Source organism: Anolis carolinensis, chromosome 5 (assembly GCF_035594765.1).
Source record: "Anolis carolinensis isolate JA03-04 chromosome 5, rAnoCar3.1.pri, whole genome shotgun sequence".
Lineage (NCBI taxonomy): Eukaryota > Metazoa > Chordata > Lepidosauria > Squamata > Dactyloidae > Anolis > Anolis carolinensis.
Genome location: NC_085845.1, coordinates 164,865,518 through 164,885,576, shown reverse-complemented (window position 1 = coordinate 164,885,576; position 20,059 = coordinate 164,865,518). Strand labels below are relative to the sequence as shown.

At 37.8% G+C, this 20,059-nt stretch overlaps 1 protein-coding gene across 3 annotated transcripts in view; it reads right to left on the bottom strand.

Annotated features, from left to right (window-relative positions):
• Positions 1 to 339: 339 nt before the first annotated feature.
• nedd1 (NEDD1 gamma-tubulin ring complex targeting factor) overlaps positions 340 to 20,059 on the bottom strand; it is a 30,348-nt gene continuing 10,628 nt past the window's right edge. For all 3 annotated transcript variants that reach the window (XM_008110835.3, XM_062982837.1, XM_062982836.1), the window contains exons 6-15: positions 18,218 to 18,447; positions 15,313 to 15,514; positions 14,609 to 14,795; positions 11,299 to 11,430; positions 10,968 to 11,015; positions 10,531 to 10,754; positions 9,314 to 9,464; positions 8,751 to 8,907; positions 2,180 to 2,246; positions 340 to 1,070 (exon numbers count right to left, since the gene is read on the bottom strand). In XM_008110835.3, the coding sequence (XP_008109042.1) occupies positions 966 to 1,070; positions 2,180 to 2,246; positions 8,751 to 8,907; positions 9,314 to 9,464; positions 10,531 to 10,754; positions 10,968 to 11,015; positions 11,299 to 11,430; positions 14,609 to 14,795; positions 15,313 to 15,514; positions 18,218 to 18,447 (1,503 nt within the window). In that variant the 3' untranslated portion in view covers positions 340 to 965. The remainder of the gene's footprint in view (positions 1,071 to 2,179; positions 2,247 to 8,750; positions 8,908 to 9,313; positions 9,465 to 10,530; positions 10,755 to 10,967; positions 11,016 to 11,298; positions 11,431 to 14,608; positions 14,796 to 15,312; positions 15,515 to 18,217; positions 18,448 to 20,059) is intronic.

The following is a 20,059-nucleotide window of genomic DNA, read 5'->3' as shown; positions in this document are numbered from 1 at the left end:
AATCACTGCCTGCTATAAGGCCACTCTGAGTTCCCTTTTTGGGTGAGAAGGGCGGGATTACAAATATGTGAAATAAATAAATGGCAGGGCAATAGTGTTTTTCTACCATTAATAATCAGGGTATAAGAGACAAATAAAGGCACATTATGAACCTGTTTTATGCTCCAATCACTTATAAACTGATAGAAAGAAGTTGATGCATCTTTTTAGCCATGGATGCAGAGAAGTAACCACAGTTAAGTAAAACAGACAAATGCAAACAGTTGCCAGACTTCTGAACCCGAGGAAAAGATTGAAAACTAGATTGAAATCCAGAAACATGGCAATAGGAGTCAAGTATGATTATGCAAAAGTCCAGAAATTATTTATTCAAAGGAGCAAATTAATCAGAATGCTATTAAATTATGTAAATACTCAAAATAATACAAAACTCAGTTGCATCCAAAGGTTGCACCCTACACTTACAAAGCAACATTTAAAGAAAGGTATATTGCAAAATAAAGCATATACACTAAACAAAAACAAAACCTTGACTCTTGAGAGCCAGACATCTGAATGTTTTTTTTCCAGGCAAAGGAAAAGAAAATTTTATAGACAGACTATGATGCAAAAAATCAACCAAATGCCTAAATTATATAAATGTATTAAGACAAAGAAAGTTAATAAACTTTTGTACAAAATACATTTTCCATTTAGTTTCCCTTTTTATAAAGGCACTTAGTATGCAGCTAAAACTGGTTAACAATATTTCTGCTAGCCTGTTTACAAACAATGTCTTCAAGTTTATCATAAAAACAGTTTGATAGAAACATTATTAGTGCATTTTTCTGGATTAATATGTTATGTATTGCTTTTTCTATAATTACAAAAAGTTCTGGAAAAATACTGAGGATATATCAGTCAGATGAAGTCATGATGCCTGAGTACAACAGTTCAACTCATTTTCTTTGCATGAACAGGGATTGTCAGTAGTGGGCTTGGAGTCTTTTATTTTCTTCCCGCAGTCTCTCGTTTTCAGCAACTAAACTGTCATTTAAAGAGTATCTTTCAAGTAAGGCGTGCATTTCATTCTAGAGGGGGAGAATGAAATAAAAATATTACTAGTAAAAATATTTCCCAAAGTGGTTTGTCAATAAATGCTAACTATAAAGCCTACATGTATGTTCTGGTTTTTATTATGTTGCAACTCTGTACGAAAATGATTACTGGCTTACAGATTTTTACACAGAGGAGTTATTTACTAAACTATTTCTTGGTGGAATCAAGCTTGATAAACTTATTCTGTTACTCAGTTTAGAAATCATGGGTGACAATTAATACACAGCACAAAGTTGAGTTGTGGAATTGTTTATAAAAGGGAGACTACGATAAAGGAAAACTGGCAAGAGTAAAATTGGAATTGGATTGAGTGAATTTAACATATTTTGGCTGAACAAGGTTTTTGTGAAATCTGAGAGACTATCCAGACAGTATAATGAAGTATCTGATTGCCTCAAATTTTATCAAATGAAATTTGGCAACCTCAAAAAACCCCTTGAATAAATTTCTGTTAACGGTGTGTAATTAAAGGCTATGTACCTCCATCCTACAAGTAAACAACCTTCTATCCAGTCTCATCCTTCTTTACTCTATATATGTACTGATCTAAACCTGAAGTACTTCAACAGAACATTTCGTAGAACTGATGGCAATGGGTATAGATTAACGTTAAAGAAGTCTGGAAAAAAGTGGCAAGGAGCTACATAGACTTAGAGAAATTTCCCTCCTCAGTGTAAAGAAAACCTGTGGAGGGACACTGGTATTTAGTTCCCACATGGTTTTATACATTTTTCTTGTCAATTTCCAGCTTCAAACAGTCAGAAAATAACATATTTTTTTCTACATAAGAACAAAATAAAAAGCTTTAGAAAATCAAGGGCTACCATAATTCCCCCTTAACAGTTGATTTTTCCTTTTGCGTGTTTGATGTAATTTATTTCTTTGTGTGTGTCTTTGTATGATGATATCTGTTTCATTGAATAAAAACATTAAAAAACAGTTAATCTTTCCAATAACAACTGCTCCCCTTTATCTCCATATCTCATAAGCTTGAAACAGTTCAATCCTTCCTTACAGACTTCCTTTTCTTATATTTCTATCTGAGCTAAAAGACCTATACCTACTTCTTTTTCATACATACCAACTGCAGATGAAACTGTTTAATCATCTCCACTTGCAAATTTATAATGTCACGATGCCAGGCTTCCCTAGGAGAACAAAAGCTATGAATCTTCCATTTGTATGCACAATTTCAAAATGGGATAATTTCAGGGTAGATCACATTTCATCATATCTCACCCCTTATTAATTCAATGATCATGTTTTGGGTTTTTGTTTTTTTGGGAATCAATTTTGGAACCTTGAAGATGAGCACAAGTCCTTTCCTTCATTTGTTGCAATCCATCCCCAGAATCAGGTTTCTAACAAATCAACCAATGCATCACATTTTTATAGACACCGATAAATGGGATGCAGACAAATGGGGCATCTACTCTCTTACTAAAAATGGTATAAAAAACTTCACTCCTAGCAGCACTTAGCATTCCCCTTTACCTTGAAACATCTGACTGCTCTTTCTCTTCTACAATGAAGTATTAATAGGGAATCACAAATGAGAAATCTGCTGGTTCCACTTTCCAGAAAATAATACCTTCTCTGTGCCATTTTGCAATCAAGAAGCAATGTCTCCCGGCACAAGCATAAGATAGAAACAGAATACTTTGATGTAGATATGAGCTGAAGAAAGCTAAAAAGTTAAGGGATCACAGAGGAACTCTACGGAAAATACAAGCATTGTTCAGCAATCAATCCTGAAATGAGAGAATAATATCGGATTCCAAAAAATGCATTATACCAACATGGTATTTGCCATAAATTTGTTAAATTGTTCCCAATAGGTTTTTAAAAATTGTAATTGTTCAAGATGCACAGTAACACAAATTCCAGACAACATTCTTCATCAATAATAAACAGCTTCATATAATGTATACCAGTAGATTTTAATCTGTGGCACATCAAATAACTAAATTTGAAGAGAGACCAAACCATTATTTCTTTAATCTATTACTGTGCCTGGTAAATGTGTTTTCAAATAGGAGAACAAAGTTTTCAAGAGCTTATTCCAGTTGCTTCTGATCTAACTCATCTACCTCTTCAATTACTCCTAATTCTAATAGAAATTTCAGTGTCACATACAGTAATGTATTTTTCTAATAAAAAAGGCTAGAAAAGCATCCCAAAGACAAAAGATGCACATAAAGGCAAAACAGACTGCTTTCTTAAGCAATAACATGGCCCCTCAAGCCAGCCAACCTTCTTGGAGAAGATGGGAAAAATATGTTTGCATTTACATTTAATGGACACATACATTTGAAATCAGCTTGTGATGTAGCATTGCAACATCAAGGCTGTTAACATCAGCCCCTTCTATATTATACTATGGATTTTTTTCAGTACTTTAGACCAGGGGTCCCCAAACTACGGCCCGCGGGCCACATGGGGCGCCCTGAGGCCATCTATCCAGCCCCCGGCCTGTCCTCCTAAGCAGCCGACTGGTCCTGGGCGGAAGGGAGGAACAGCCAAGAGGAGGAAGGCTGCTGCTGCTACTGCTTCTTCTTAAGCAGTGCTGCTTCTGCTGGCTCGGCAGCGGGTGAGCGGGGGAGGGACTTTAGGACCTGCTCGCTCTCCTTTTCCTCACCTTCCTTCCTCTTCTTCCGAAGCAGCCTCTGCCGTCGCTTTGGAAGAGAAGGCAGGAGAGGAATAGGAGGAGAATGGCGAGCGGGTGCCTAAAGTCCCTCCCCTGCCCGCCACTTTGGAAGATGAGGAAGAAAGGAGAGGAAAAGGAGAACGGCGAGCGGGCTCCTAAAGTCCCTCCCCCATCCACTGCTTCAGTCATCAAGACATTGTTTTTGAAGGCTTTCATGGCTGGGATCACTGGGCTGCTGTGAGTTTTCCGGGCTGTCTGGCCATGCTCCAGAAGCATTCTGTCCTGACATTTCACCCACATCTATGGCAGGCATCCTCAGAGGCTCTGAGGATGCCTGCCATAGATGTGGGCGAAATGTCAGGACAGAATGCTTCTGAAGCATGGTCAGACAGCCCGGAAAACTCACAACAACCTTTCTTAACAATCACTAAAAGCCTTCCAATTCAAGAAGAAAGCACAGAATTTCAACCCATATCAGACAGGAATCAACTAGGGGCATTGAGCATGTCAAAATTGCTATAAAGTAATTTAAAATTGGTTGTATAACATAATTATACAATTCTCCTCCCACACTGCAATAGATTAATAGAAATTAAAAGTTGAAAATTAATATAGAAAACTGCAAGGGAAAATAGCAGGATAAAACAAAATAATATGAAATAGCCACTAAGGGCCCTTCCACACAGCCATGTGACCCACAATATCAAGGAAGATAATCCACAACATCTGCTGCTTTGAACTGGGTTATCTGGGTCCACACTGGCATATAACCCAGTTAAAAGCAGATAATGTGGGATTTTATACAGCTGTGTGGAAGGGGCCTAAGTCACCTTTCTTCACATATTACAGGCCCTTCCACACAGCCATATATCCCAAACTATCAAGGCAAAAAATCCCACAATTTCTGCTTTGAACTGGGTTATCTGAGTCCTCACTCAGATAATGTGGGATTTTCTGCCTTGATATTCTGGGATATAGGGCTGTGTGGAAGGGGCCTCTGAAAAAAGAGAAATATTGAGTTGAGCTTTATCATCCATTTAAAATACTATTATTAGTATTTGTTGTTGTTGTTGTAATAGTAGTCATACGGTAGTATTCCTAAAGGAAACACATTGCTATATTTCTTTGAGGCTGTGAGGTCTGTCGGAAACTAGGCAAGGGAGGTTTATATATCTGTGGAAGGTCCAGGATGGGAGAAAAAAACTCTTCTCTGTTAGAGACCAGTGTGAATGTTTCAATTGACCACTTTGATTAATATTGAAAAGCCTTGCAGCTTCAAGGCCTGGCTGATTCCTGCCTGGGGGATCAAATATGGAACCGGACATTGACCATCTTATTAGCCAAAAGCAGGCTCATAAGATATGTGCAATCTATATATATAAAAGAGTGATGGCATCACGGCGATGCACAAAACAACAAATCTACAGGCCCCCCAAACTCGAAAATTGGCAACGCAATCCATCATCCCCGCCTCCAGTACGAAACAACAAAATATCACACAAACAACAATCACAGGGCCAAAAACCACAACAGACCATGTGCGCCTGCGCCAACACACAATCCTAGAAACGCTTCCCCCGCGCGCGCACACACACATTCCCCTCGCCCACACGCTCAACTTCTCCCTCCTCCGGCACCTCCTCCTCACCAATCCTTCCCTCCACCACCTTCCCCCCAACGGAACACTCCATCCTCCTCCTTCTCTCCAGGCCTCCGAGGTAAAAAAAACCGAAAAACGGAGAGCCTCCATTCAGCGGCTTCTTCGTCAGCCACCTTTTCCTCTTCCAGACACTATGGCTTCCTTTCTCTCCCCCTCTCTCCTTCCTCCGCCTACCTCCCGATTCGAGGCGAGATTCCTGAGGGAAGAAGGGAAGAACCACCACCAGCAGCACCTTCCGCCTCAAAATCATTTTCTTCTCCCTTTTCTCCGCACACCCCCTCCCTCTCTCCCTTCCTTCTGCCTTACTGTCTTCCTTTTAGTACTCCTTTCCAAAACTTTCAAATGTTCTCAACTGCTGTGAATCTCAAAGGCTCCTTTAAGAGCCAGCCTCTATTCTGGGGAAACTACAGTTCCCATCATGCTTTGCCATGCCTCTTCCCCAATGGCAGGGAGAGTTTACAACGTTTCCTTAGCTACTGGATGGAAAACTTCCATTCTTCCTCCTTTGGTTATACAACAGACAACCTTGGGTTATACAAAACCAGCACCTCGTGGCTCAAGTGACTTCACTCCAATCGATATTAAATAACAATCATAAAACAATACATTAATCAGTCAATAAATAGGCAATATACTTTCCTCCTGTTTTTCTCCCAACAGTTTCCAAAAAGCGAACCTCTGAGGATGTGCAAAGTTTCTTTTCTCTGCCATTCTGTTCTCTCTATTGTGTATAAGGGGTGGCTTTTAAATACCCCATAATATTATAATGCTATCATAATAATAAGGCTTTTTAATACTCCATACTATAATAATAATAATAATAATAATAATAATAATAATAATAATAATAATAACACTTAACCATAATTGGATCTTCAAACCAAATCTCATCAGATTAATTACCATTGAATGACCTTACAACTTCAAACCCTGCCTGCTTCCTACTTAGGGGAATCCTTTCTTGGGAGGAATAATAATAATAATAATAATAATAATAATAATAATCCTTTGGAATATAATAATAATATTACATCATAATAATAAACCTTTTAAATATAATAATATTACATAGTAATAATGAAAATAAACCTTTCAAATATAATAATAATATTAAATCATAATAATAAACCTTTGGAATATAATAATAATAATAATAATAATATAATATAATATAATATAATATAATATAATATAATATAATATAATATAATATAATAAAATATAATACAGCAGGTTGTATATATACACACACACACACACTGGTATATATGGATAACCCATACTCACCATACACCATATATAGGTGTGGGATACATACATATATGGAATATATATAGGCAACTTCAGATTATTTCTATATGAGAAACAATCTATATACATATACACACATTTGTATATGGATACAACGTACAACAGATGCTCAACGTACAACATATGACTACTTCCTACCAAGGGCAACCCTTTGTTACCCAGCTTAAATACAATTGAATATCCTTTCACCTTCTAACCCTCGCTCCTTCCTACCTAAGCTAAACCTTTCTTGACCACTTTTAATACCATTCAATACCTTTACACCATCAAACCGTACTTCCTTCAGACTTTAACTACTAATGGACTTACTGGAAGTTCCCTAGACATGATGTGAGCTCAAGATCACACACAATCTTATCCATTCTCTACATATATACAACCATAACACATATACCACGACTTCCTCATTACTTTATTTTCAACACCACCACACTCCTCCACATCAAGAGGTAAAGAACAACACTCTGAAAACAGATGAATTCCACACAAGAAACAAACACAGCCACCTAACACATCCCAACAAACGATTCCCCCACTCAGGAATCACCCAGGCTTTGAGGCTGAAAGGCCATTACATGCCAATCATTCCAGCTAATTGAACCATTCATACTTCCGTCCAAACGACAAAAAAAAAAAAAAAAAAGGAATAACCACAAATACTGCATATTCACAACCTTTTGGAAATGACATATACCAACTACCACCAATTGCTCAATACTTTATTTCCCATATCACCAGGCTTCGCCACAGCAACGCGTGGCCGGGCATAGCTAGTGTGCATATAAATTTGTTCATGATTTGTTTTTGTTTTTTTTTAAAAAAAACTATAGTCCGGCCCTCCAACGGTCTGAGGGACAGAGAACTGGCCCCCAGTTTAAAAAGTTTGGGGACCCCTGCTTTAGACCTCCATACAACCAAAACTGTAGTCATCTGCAGAGGGCCAATGCAGCTTCCAAGCCATTCTTAAAACAAACCCTTTAAACAAAGGCAACAATCTAGCACATACAGATTATCTACACTGATACTCCTGATAATAACACTTTGATGCACTCTACTATTTACTTTTGCTTCCACAATAACATTTAACAGATTAACCTTGTTTCCTCCACCAAGATAAAACTGGGTGAGTGTTAGGAACTGCAATACCTACATTCCAAGAGTTGAGAGCCCCTAATTATTTCAGTGGGAAGAGGGAGATGAGATCCCACACAACAGTAGGCTAGAGAAAGGCGTGGCAGATGTTGGGCCGCAATTTACATCAGATATAACCACCATAGCCATTGGTGAGAAATGAAATTGATCAACAACTGAGGGGTCATGTTATCCACACTTGTGCTACAGGGATGGTGACTGTGGCCTCACATCTCCCTTGGTGGACACAGAATGCTGTGCTAAAATACGCTGCTTCTTCAACTGCTGCCACCACTATGTAAAAAGGGCACACGGATACCTTCTGGATATGCATTTGATTATCTCCTTTTTCAGGAGTGCTGTTACTGAAGGAGATTGTGGGGATATGCAGTTAGGCAAAACATTCAACTCTCCAAACAAAGCAACTGGGGGTATTTGGCACAAATGAGTTGCATGAGGCAGGAGGAGAATCATGAGCATAACAAACTTGCTGTTTTTCACCCCATGCAAAAGCCTTTGCACCAAAAATCTGCCCTACTTTTCTGAACTGTGAATTTAAGATGGCATTCTAGGATTTCAGTAGTATGGCATGGGATAATCTATCGGAGAGGTGGAGGTGAGATGATGTCTCCACATTGCAGTTTATAAGAAACAAAACAAAGCTTAATAGTTTAAGTTGCCTATGGAAATGAAATGTATCATGACTTCCTCTTGCACATCCAATCTCTGCCATAGTAGGTATAATATGCTAACAAAAAGAAACAAGCCTCCCCCGCCCACATACACACAATTCCATGTATTACTTGAAGGTCTGAATAAATTCAGCACTGTAAACTTTTAAGATATAAAACTCACATAAAGCAAAAAGTTGAAAAAATTATAGTCCATTCAAATTTTATTCACCTGAAGTCATCCAGAGTTTCTTGTATCATATTCTGAATGAAATGAATTTGAACTGAAGATAAAGGTGCATTCAACCTGCTGTTTCCAATAGTATCTACTATTTTTTCAGATAATGAACTGGCAACTCCAGCGGTAGCAACAGAAGTTATCTTTGGACCTATGCAAAACAATAAAGAAGAGCATTTTATTCAACTAGGCCAAGAAGAGGAGCACACAAGACAGTCACGTTATTTAAGGTCAACACGCATACTTTCAAAAGAAGAAAAAACAGTTCAGTTCCACACTTCAAATCATACATGCTGGAGTTAAGAATACTAACCTCCAACTAACAGAAGAACAATTCTGGAAAATTACATAAAATCATTGTGTATGATCTGTCATACATGGAGTCAGAACATTTAACATGTACCTCTTCAGGAATTCATCAACAGCATCTAATACATCTGATTATTTTCAATGTAAAAGAGGGGGAATAGTCTTAAATTATTTATTTTCCTTTCAATTAACTTAGGATACTAGGTCATTAGTGACAGGTCTTGTAATAAAATAGGACTTCTGCTTACTAGTTGAGGTAGTACTACCATTCACTGGTGATTCATAGGCAAGTTGAGCCTGGAGATTCTTAAGAAGCCTTTCTCGAGAATCAGGACTCTTGACTACGTTGATCAATGGCGGAGAATTTAGATTTGGAGAATCAGAGCAAGACGAGCTGAACTTTCGGAGAGGAAGACACAAATAGATATTAAAACACCAAACTGTAAAAAGAAAAGTTAAGACGGAGCAATAGATATCAGGCTCCATTGTTAACATGGGCTCTGCAAGACACACAAGAGACCTCCTTGAGGATTAGTGACACAGGCCAGTCTATTTGAACAACAAGTGAAAGTTGCTCGTTTCAGGAGGGACAAAACCCTGCATGAATCTATCCCTACCAGCAGCCATCTAGGCACATAAAATCTATAGCACTGCTATAGACAGATATCACAATCATTAGTGTGGCAGTTCAGGCAACCGAATGCCTTCCAGAAATGTAGGGAATCGTGTGTGTGTGCGTGCATGCCTTTCAACCACCAACCCTGTGGATTTCGAAGCATTTTTTTAGGCAAGATGTACACTGAGGCAGTTTGCCATTTCCTTCCTCTGAAATATAGCCTATATCACATAGCATTTCTTGCTGGTCTCCCATTCACAATGACAATGGCTGGCTCTACTGAGAATCCAAGATCAGATGACATCTGTCACTTTTGGGGTATTTAGGCTTATTAGGCCTACAATTTCTATGGCCCCTTAGTACAAGCAATACTGACTGAGGAGTATAGGTGTTATGGTTGAAAATAAGAGGGTAGTCAAACTGCTTTGAATGGAGACCCCAATTTCTTTTTGTATGTCAGGTATAGCATCAAAATGTGCATGAATTTATGTACTGTATGAGATAATATGTAATCAAGTAAAGGGAAATTCATTCATAACTAACTCCTGAAAGTGATTTTGATCAGGTGCACATTTTGGTAATTGCTTCTAATACATTCTGTCTACACAGGCATTTACTTAACCAGTAAGTAAAAACGTGCAAGTAATTCTAATGATGTTTAACTCCAAAAGTGAAATAGAAGATGGAAATTTGTACTAAACTGGGGCAGAAGATTGATGCAAATCTATAGTTCACTCTTGGAGCACAACTATACGTATCATGTATGTCAACTTCCATTCAGCAAAATGCAGATGCAACAGAAAAATACATGCAGCTATCCCGGTTATAAGCAGCTGAAGTTCACTGTACCAGCATTTGGTGTTCTCTAGACTCTGGTCTTCCATTATTTGCTTTCTTAGCATCCACATCTGGGTTCTCATCATCTTCTTTGATAGGAGAACCAACAAATACATTTAGTGGACTAGAATGTAGTATATGTGAGTTAGATCCTGTTTGACCTTTTCTTGCAGGTAAAGCAGCATTGAACTGGGAGAGAAAATCCAAACTTGAAAGATATGGTTGAAAATCCAAACCTAGAATGCAAAGCAAAATCACATACCTGCAGTATTTACATTTTGAACATTATCTGAAAAGAAGTTTAACATAAATATTATGTTAATTGCCCTCCCAATAGACACACACGGTTCTCTTCAAAACATTGATTTACTACTACTTTACAAGCCTGCTCCACTATTCAGTTGCTACTATTACTATGACAATAAATTTTTTTTACAAAAAGTGCTTACCATCAACCTTTCCTGGAACATCTTCACTTGTTTTACAAGCTACAGCATCTAAAAAACATCAGAGCAATAAATAATGACTGTAAAAGGAAAAGAACTATAAATGGAAAACCCCCACAATTGCAGTTTAAGCTTTTAATGCAGAAAGTTCGTGCTTAGGATTACAGTTCAGCTATCATAAAAGTAAACCAACTAATCCAGTTACAATAATTTTGAAGAGCAGATTTAGTAGACACTCCATACTTTGGGCATGATAGTAAGTGTTTTTACTGCAGGATAGTACTGCATGGAGACTTGGCAGTAAATCTGCTTTTTAGTTTTAGTGTCAACTTACCATCCCGAAGTGGAGAGAACAAGTCACCCAAACTATTTCTCCCCAAATCATCAAAATTAGTTAAGCTGGAAGTATTCCCATGATCAATTTCTTTGGAAGGAATCACATCCAAGCTGCTGCTGCGTGGGAATCCTACAAGGGGAACACATCCATTTTCCAGAATAAAAGAGTGGTTTTAATGGCAAATAATTCTTTCTTCATGAAATCATCAATTCAATACTGCACTTTTCATTTCCATAATAAAACAGTTTGTTCACTGAAGAAAAACATACTACAATAAGGTATCTGTTTTATGATTAGAGGAAGGCCATCAACATATGCACAAAGAAAGAGCATTTAACCATCCACACAAGGAAAATATTTTCTTAAAAATGAGAAAGCAAACCTTGATTTTGCCACTTTATATGACGAACACCATTTTACTGTGCCATTGTACATAATGGGACTTGAGCATCCATATGTTGGTATACACAAATGGATACCAATTATTATTATTATTATCATCATCATCATCATTATTATTTTTATTTATATCCTGCCTTTTTCCCCATGGGGACTCAAGGCAATTAACATCTATCCACACTAAACAGTTTAAAAAGAGCAATACAAAAGTTAACAATTAAATAATAACAGTGTGGTAAAAACAGGATTAAAATACAGCCAATACATTAAAATGCCCTTTAAAATTCATATCCCCCCCCATAACACCCGCCCTCCCCAGAGCCTCCCGTTACCCTTCCCCAAAGGCCTATTGGCAGAGGAAGGTCCCAATGTAGCAGGAAGCATATTCTGCTGAATCCTGTGGGATTTATGTCTATGGAAACATGGTTTAGATCGGAATTCACACAAAACTTATAACCATTGCCAAGTACAATCTCTCAACAAGTTAAGCAAAAAACAAAAACAAAAAAGAAACAACAGAACCTGTTGTCTTAGCATATCAATTTTGTGGACAAAGTGAATTAATTAAGACAATTCCAGCTCATGTGAACTATTTTCCCTTAAGTATTAACTAGCAATGAAGAATTGTTTGATACTGAATAGGTTTGACAGAAAACTCTCCAACAGTCTTTTCACAAGGAAGTGAATGAGCATGTGCTAAAAGCTCTCTCTGTTCCACAAGGTAGATTATGTTGTCTGCTTGGGTTAACTTTCAATGTATCACATAAGACTTAATTTAATGTCACACATACAAAAAACAAAACTCAACATACAGAGAAAAGCATTTTAAAATTCTGTTATTTCAAAGGAAACACAACCATAGAACAGCAGTCCTTATTTGCAAAAACATTACAGCTGAACCTAGTATTTTACTTGAGAAGGGCAGACAGTTGTTTTAATGATATAGGCCCTTTGTTTTTAGTTTGATTTCAGTCACTTTTTCACTTGAACAAGAAAAAAACCCAAACCACTTACTGCCCATGACAAACGATGGTTTCAGATTTTCAGCTCTTAATTTGTAATAAGCATTGCAAATCTCATCTGCAGTACTGGTGCAAAATGGCTACATAAACACAGCTGCAGCAGCCACAAATATTACTATCTGAACTTTACCCACCAGATCCATCATTCCACCTTCTTCTTAGCTGAGAAGGCTATCTTAATGGTTCTGACGATGGGAAATTGTTGGAATAAGAAAGATAATCAGTAACATCTGCTTCTAGGTTTTAAGGGATAGTCTAGCCTTCTGTTACTGCTGGGACCTTTTTACAACAAAAAGTCAGGGCAAGGGAAACCTCAGGACATTTTAAACTCAGCAGAACTAGACATACTGCTACGCTTGTCTCGAATGGCATTTCACAACAGGGGATAAAGCTGTAATGTCTCTGATAAAAGTTACATATAATAAAACAAATGGATAAAATAATAACACTTTATTTATATTCCACCATATCTCCCTGAGGGGACTCAGGGCGGATCACAGTATACATACACGGCAAACATTCAATGCCGTTTGGACAGACCGAACAGAACAGATAGAAAGGAGGTATGTTGTGTTTGAAGTCCAGCTTCGGTGCCTTAGAAGTTGTGTTTGGAGGTTGCGCTCGGATTCAGCCACAGAGGGGTGCTGTTGCTCCATTCTCTATGATGAAGAGCCATCAGGACTACCTCCTTCCTTTTGGTCACCAGCATTTTATAGTGTCATAAAATATATTCCCCTGCTAAATTAGTGGTACCTAATTTTTCTACTTACAGCTCAGCTGTTTTTGAACTGCTTAGGTAAACAATGATCAGGGCTTGACAGTTGGGTGCTCACCCCAACCGGACTTCAAACTGGCCACCTTTCGGTTGGCAGATCTTATTAATGTTATTGATTTACCAGCTGAGCTAAAGCGAGCTGTCTAAAGTGTAAATAGGTTTTGTGATATTTTGGTAGTATTCTAACAACATTAAACATTTAACATCTGTCAAATGTCTATGAAAACGTGTATGAGATATAATGTTGTGTAGTGGCTTGAGCACAGGACTATGACGCTGGAGACTAAGGTTTGAATCCACACTCAGCCATGGAAACCCACTGGATGACTTTGGGCAACTTATTAAACAACTCTTCTGTTGAAGCAGCTCCACTGGTTGCCTGTTACCTTCCAGGCACAATTCAAAGTGCTGGCTTTGGCCTACAAAACCTTAAACAGCTCTGGTCCAACTTACCTCTCAGAACGTATCTCCCTCTATGGGCCGTCCCGCAGATTAAGATCTTCGAGTGAGGCCCTGCTCTCGGTCCCGCCGCCATCACAGGTGTGGTTGGCGGGGAAGAGAGACAGGGCTTTTTCAGTGGTGGCTCCGTGGCTGTGGAACTCCTTTCCCAGGGAGATTAGTGAAGCCCCCTAACTCATGTATTTTAGGAAGCAGCTGAAGATCTGGATGTGGGACCAAGCTTTTGGCCTATCCTAGGATATGAGTTGATATGACCTGATGGATTCTATAGATTAATATGAAGTCAAACATGGACTAGCTGTAACTTCGGCCAAAGTCTACTGCCCCTGTTGTAATGATCATATTTTTTTATTGTTTTTAATTTGATTTGGATACCGGCTTTTAATTGTGTTTTATGTTTGGTTTTATTACATTTGTATTATATGTGGCATCTAACATTGTGTAATACTGTTCTGGGTCCCTTTGGGGGAGAAGAGTGGTATATAAATTACATACAACATCAAATACATATATATCACACATTTATACCGTAGTTGAGATATGAGAACTTTTGACATTTTGGATATTTTTAATGGATTAAGCAATTTAGAACGTCATTGTATTCTCAATTTTTATATTTTCACTTTTACCAGAAATTTCAATGAGTTTGTACCTGATTTATCTTGAAGAGCATCAGCTCCTTTAATTTCAGCAGCTGGCTTGGACTGTGGCAGGAAAGTAGTAGATATGTTGGACGTCAAGTTTTTTATCATGCCAGCACTCTGAATCCCCGCAGTAGTGCCTGTTGCTTTGACATCAGATCTCTTGCAAGCCTGCTTATGTGAGGCTTTAAGACTTGACTAAAAACAAAAATAAATTTCATCAGAAGTATTCTATTCAAAATGAAAGCAATAAACACTCATGTTATTTAACCTCTTTACATCTTTAATAGATTTTATCCTGTTTAAAATATTTATACAAATCTGAAATTTTAATTTTAAATTGTGTATTATTTCACATGCCCTAAAATCCCATGATAAAGGACAGGATGGCAATATTTTAATTAAACAAATACAGAAAGTTTAAACTCTTTTTTCCTTTGGATGATACTAAAAAGATTCAGATATCAAAAATGCAGCAGAGAAATATCTGGATGAAATATTTGAGTACTGAAATCAGGAATGGGCACTAAGGAAGGAGGCCTGGTAGATGCAATGACCCCTTTTTCCATAACTATAGTTGTAAGCAATTATTATAATATAATATTGCAAGGCCTTGCAGACAACATTTCTTGACTGCTGATACCTATTTACCATAAATAGACATATTTCCACATTTTAACGTACACATGATTAGTTGAAGCACAAGATCTCTTACCCTTGAAAAGCTATTATAGTGCTGTAGTGCTATGCATTTCACAGAAGTTTTGTGAGCACTGACTGATTTCACGGGTGCTGTCAGTTTTCTTAAGTCATAATGATATATCTTTCCGCGTGAAGATCCAATCGCCAGGGAAGTTCCTTCAGGCATGAATTCTACAGCAGTTAGAGGAGCTTCTGCTACTAAAGTCTTCAACTGTCTTTATGAGGGGGGGAAATAGAACACACATACATATAAAGAGATAAAGAAGACAACTTAACATGGCATGCAGTTTCCAAAATAAAATATATGTGTATCTGGCTTGAGATTTGTCATTGCCAAGTCAAGACTAGCATTGAAATTGTCCAAAATAAATGTTTCCTGAGCTGGGTATGTTTAGCCTGCAGAAGAGAAGGCTGAGAGGAGACATGATAGCCATATACAAATATGTGAGGGGAAGTCATAGGGAGGAGGGAGCAAGCTTGTTTGCTCCTGCCCTGGAGACTAGGATGCGGAACAATGGCTTCAAACTACAGGAAAGGAGATTCCACCTGAACATCAGAAAGAACTTCCTGACTGTGAGAGCTGTTCGGCAGTGGAGCTCTCTGCCCTGGACTGTGGTGGAGGCTCCTTCTTTGGAGGCTTTTAAGCAGAGGCTGAATGCCATCTGTCGGGGGTGCTTTGAATGAGATTTTCTTGCTTCTAGGCAGGGGGTTGGACTGGATGGTCTCTTCCAACTCTACGATTCTATGATTCTAGTTGCAAGGATGATTGTTTTTAGCCAGTTTTCCACCTCACCTTGTCTGGTGTTCTGGAGACTGTAGGAGAGCAGGAGGCAGGTGGTGTTGCTTTGGCTACACTAAGAGGTTACTGAACACAGATAGCCTCTCCTGGTCAGGGCTTGAATGTCTGGGTGACACTCCAACATGCATGACATATGCAGCAGGTGATGGCCTCTCCATTCTTGTCCCTGAACCTGGGCAGCCTTTCCCTTGAGCGGCTAGAGCTGGAACTGTGGGTGAATGCTTTTAAAAATGTCATATATACTCCATTTCCCTCCTAGCTGAGCCAGAATGCAGTTGTTTTCACTCCATGGCACAAAGTAGGAAGGGGATTGGAGGAAAAGTGGCTCCCTCCACTTTTATCTTTCTTACAAAGTGTCTGTGGACCTTGGTAATTAGCAGGTGGATTTCATGTGGGAGGTGTTTTAGGCTTTCAATACCAGAGCAAGATACTTTCATTTCTCTATCATCATCATCATCATCATCATTTTATTTATTTATATATATTATGCCATGTATTAGGCTTTCAAAGCCAGGGCAACATAAATGAAGGTATAATGTTTTAGTATTACAATCAGACCTCAGTGAAAATTAGTTTGACACCGCCGGTCTATTTAAATTAATGAATACACATAAGCCTACATTCTTCAAGCACAGATGTGCATCTGGTTACTACCGGAAGTCACAGAGTTTTTTTTTCTGATTGAAGCATGCAGGTCAGCAAATGGAATTCCCAGAATCAATGTCTTGCTTTTTACGTATGGATTCTGCTGAGTGTCTCACTTTTCCTCTCTTTTGTTTCAGAATCAGAGACTAATTCAATTAATTCTGCTTGCTTTACACTTAGTCTTAATATGATAACCAAATGCAGACTTCAGCTTTCATTAGCATTCCTTCCCTCTCTCTCATATATACACACACAAACCTTTATGCATAAATATTCCAGCAGTTTTCATATTACTATCAAAGAAGTAAACAAGTCAAGCAAGCAAAAGCTACGTTTCTTTAGATTTTAAGAATACTCTAAAACAAGTGTCACAAAAAGCAAACTTTGTTTTACTGTGCAACTTCAATAAAGATCCAAAACAAATCATTCATGGGAATACAAGAAAAATTGTTATACCCGAGCCACCTTTGGGTTCTGAAACAGATTCAGAAATGAACTTTGACCAGGATGAAGCTTATTCTGACCTTTTGCCCAGTTCTCCAAGCTACTTCCAATTACAGACCCCAGCTGTGGATAGCTCTAATGCTTCCTTAATTGGGAGAGATACTGAAAACATTACTCCTGTGGTAGAACCAGATGTCCCGAGTTCCCCAGGGAATGTATCCTTTAACAGAAGGAAGTTTTTGCATCGCCAGAGATCAGAGAAACAGGAGCTTCGAAGGAGTAAACGTTTGGCATCTAGAGGGGATACTGGATAGATTTCCTTGGGAACCTTTGAGGAGTTGGTTTCCCTTCACTGTGATTAGATCTAAGTTCCATAAAAGTGTCTTACACTGTGAACAATTCGTGGTGTCAACATAGCGACTTCTGAGAACACTTCACAGTTTCCAGTTCCGATTTCACCAAGCCAAGTCTCCTGTTCTTGGCGGCCAAGCCAAGACTCCTGTTTTAATCCGGAGTAAATTCACGTCCCTGCCTTGTTCCTGAATGCAGATTGCTTTTAGCTTCGTCTTCTGCCTGCCTTGATATCAAAGACTTCCTAGTGACTTTGGACCTTGTTAGTCACTCCTATTTTCTTGTTGTTTCCCCACTCAAGAACTTCCCAACAGTTTTGAGCATGTTTCGGTTTCTGGACTTTGGACAATAATATTGGACATATCTCTTCAACTCTTTGGACTAATTCATACCTTATCATAAAAGGACTATTGCTCACTCATCCTTTCCACTTATTCTTTCCTGAATTTATTATTGTTTTAATAAAGATGTTATATTATTGGTCTCTGTTTGGTTTCCAGTGCTCACGCTGCCTTGGGGTGCAACAAAAATGTTCTAATCTATTTTTATAATTAAAGACATAAGACTCTGAACTTATTTTAGTGTTATTTGGTTGTTTGCTGATAATCAACATTTCATAAAATGTATTATTTAATAGTGTAAGATCTATAAAAAAATACCTTGAGAAATGTATGCTTACCTTTTACTTGAGGTGTCATAGAGATTTATTCTTTTATCCAGACCTACTGTTACAAGTAGAAGTTCACTGATGGGGGAAAAACAGATTTCTTGTGCTGGGGCTTTATGAGTATTTTCAAAATTATGATAAGGAGTTTGACTGTTGACATCCCACAAAGTTACGTTTCCACTGTCAGAAACACTGCCCAACAATGCTTTCTTAAATGGAGAATATTTCAAGTGTCGAACAGGCTGTAAGGAAAATAATATACATGTATAGTATGTTTATAACTGCACACAGAACAACCCATCAGAGTGCCATCAGAGTGGATGATGAAGCAGCTGCTCCCTCCTGTGACCAGAATCGAACATCCCCTCAGGAGAAAATTAAATTGCCTCTGCGTCTGTCTCTGTCTCGGTTCCATGTGTTTATGGGCATTGAATGTTTGCCCTGTATGTGTATAATGTGATCCGCCCTGAGTCCCCTGCGGGGTGAGAAGGGCGTAATATAAAAATTGTAAATAAATAAATGAATAAATAACCTATAAGTTCTACATGTATGACTGATCCCAGACTAAATTAATCGTAATTACCCAGAATTAATGGAATTCAAGTCATGACTAACATAAGCACCGTGAATTCCACTGGGACTTAATGGGTATCACAGACAGAATCCTGGCCTCGAGATTCTAAACCAAAGTAAATGTTTGGGGTTTTGTTTATAATGTCAATATTTCAATGAGTGAGTGAACTCTACCATCTATTAGGGAGGCAAGAAAATGTAGCTTGAAATGTACGTATCCTTAACATTAAGGTTTTGCTATTGGTTTGTTAAGGAAAAAGTTGAAAATTGGTTATTGGCCACAACTCATGATACATTCCCATGACCAATTGATGCACTCAACATTTTAATGTATAACAATTACACAGTAACAAACTGGATAAGTGTACCACAGACATCGAAATAGATGTTATGAAACATCTACCTCTGATTTGTTGTCACTGTAATTTATAAAAATCTTAATAACTTGATAATGGTCCTTGGATATATTTGGAATCTATCTCCAGATCAACAAGACTTACAAATTATACATGTTTTGATTTCCTTTCACTACTCCTTTTTGGCATCTGGTGACTAACTGACAAAGTCTTGAAAACTACTGATGAGAAATAATATGCTATCCAGAAATCACAGTATCATGACGAAATATTTTATTGTAGTAGAATGTATTCCAATCACTATTTAAAGTTGATGCTGATTTAAAAAGTTAGATTTCAATTTTAGTGCAATTTTATTCTCAATTAACTGAGATTACCCAAATTTGCTTGTTTCCTTCTTCCATCTCGATTTCCCTTTGTCTCACATCTATCACACAACTGTGAACCTGCAAGCGGACACTATTCTCTCATACTGCATAAAGAACATCTAAAATAATTTATGCACTTTCTAAGTGGTATTAACTGCACTTCTAAGTGGTATTAACTGCAATAAAGATGTTATATTATTGGTCTCTGTTTGGTTTCCAGTGCTCACGCTGCCTTGGGGTGCAACAAAAATGTTCTAATCTATTTTTATAATTAATATAACATGAAAATGTAGCCTTTATCTGTGCAACTAAGTTAAAATGTTTCAAAACTATAACTGCTGTGTCTTTAGATACAAAGAGACAGCCCTGCCCAGCTAATATTTAAGAGGGTAATGACTGTTGTATAAAAAATCATATCCCGTACAAACATTTCCATGTTCATAAAGCACTTGGAAAAATGATACATGAGATGATAATTCATAAAAATTGTTTACAAGTTTTCTCATGACAAATTTTCAGCAGCAAACATTTTCAAAGCAAAAAGAGGGCTCTGAGAG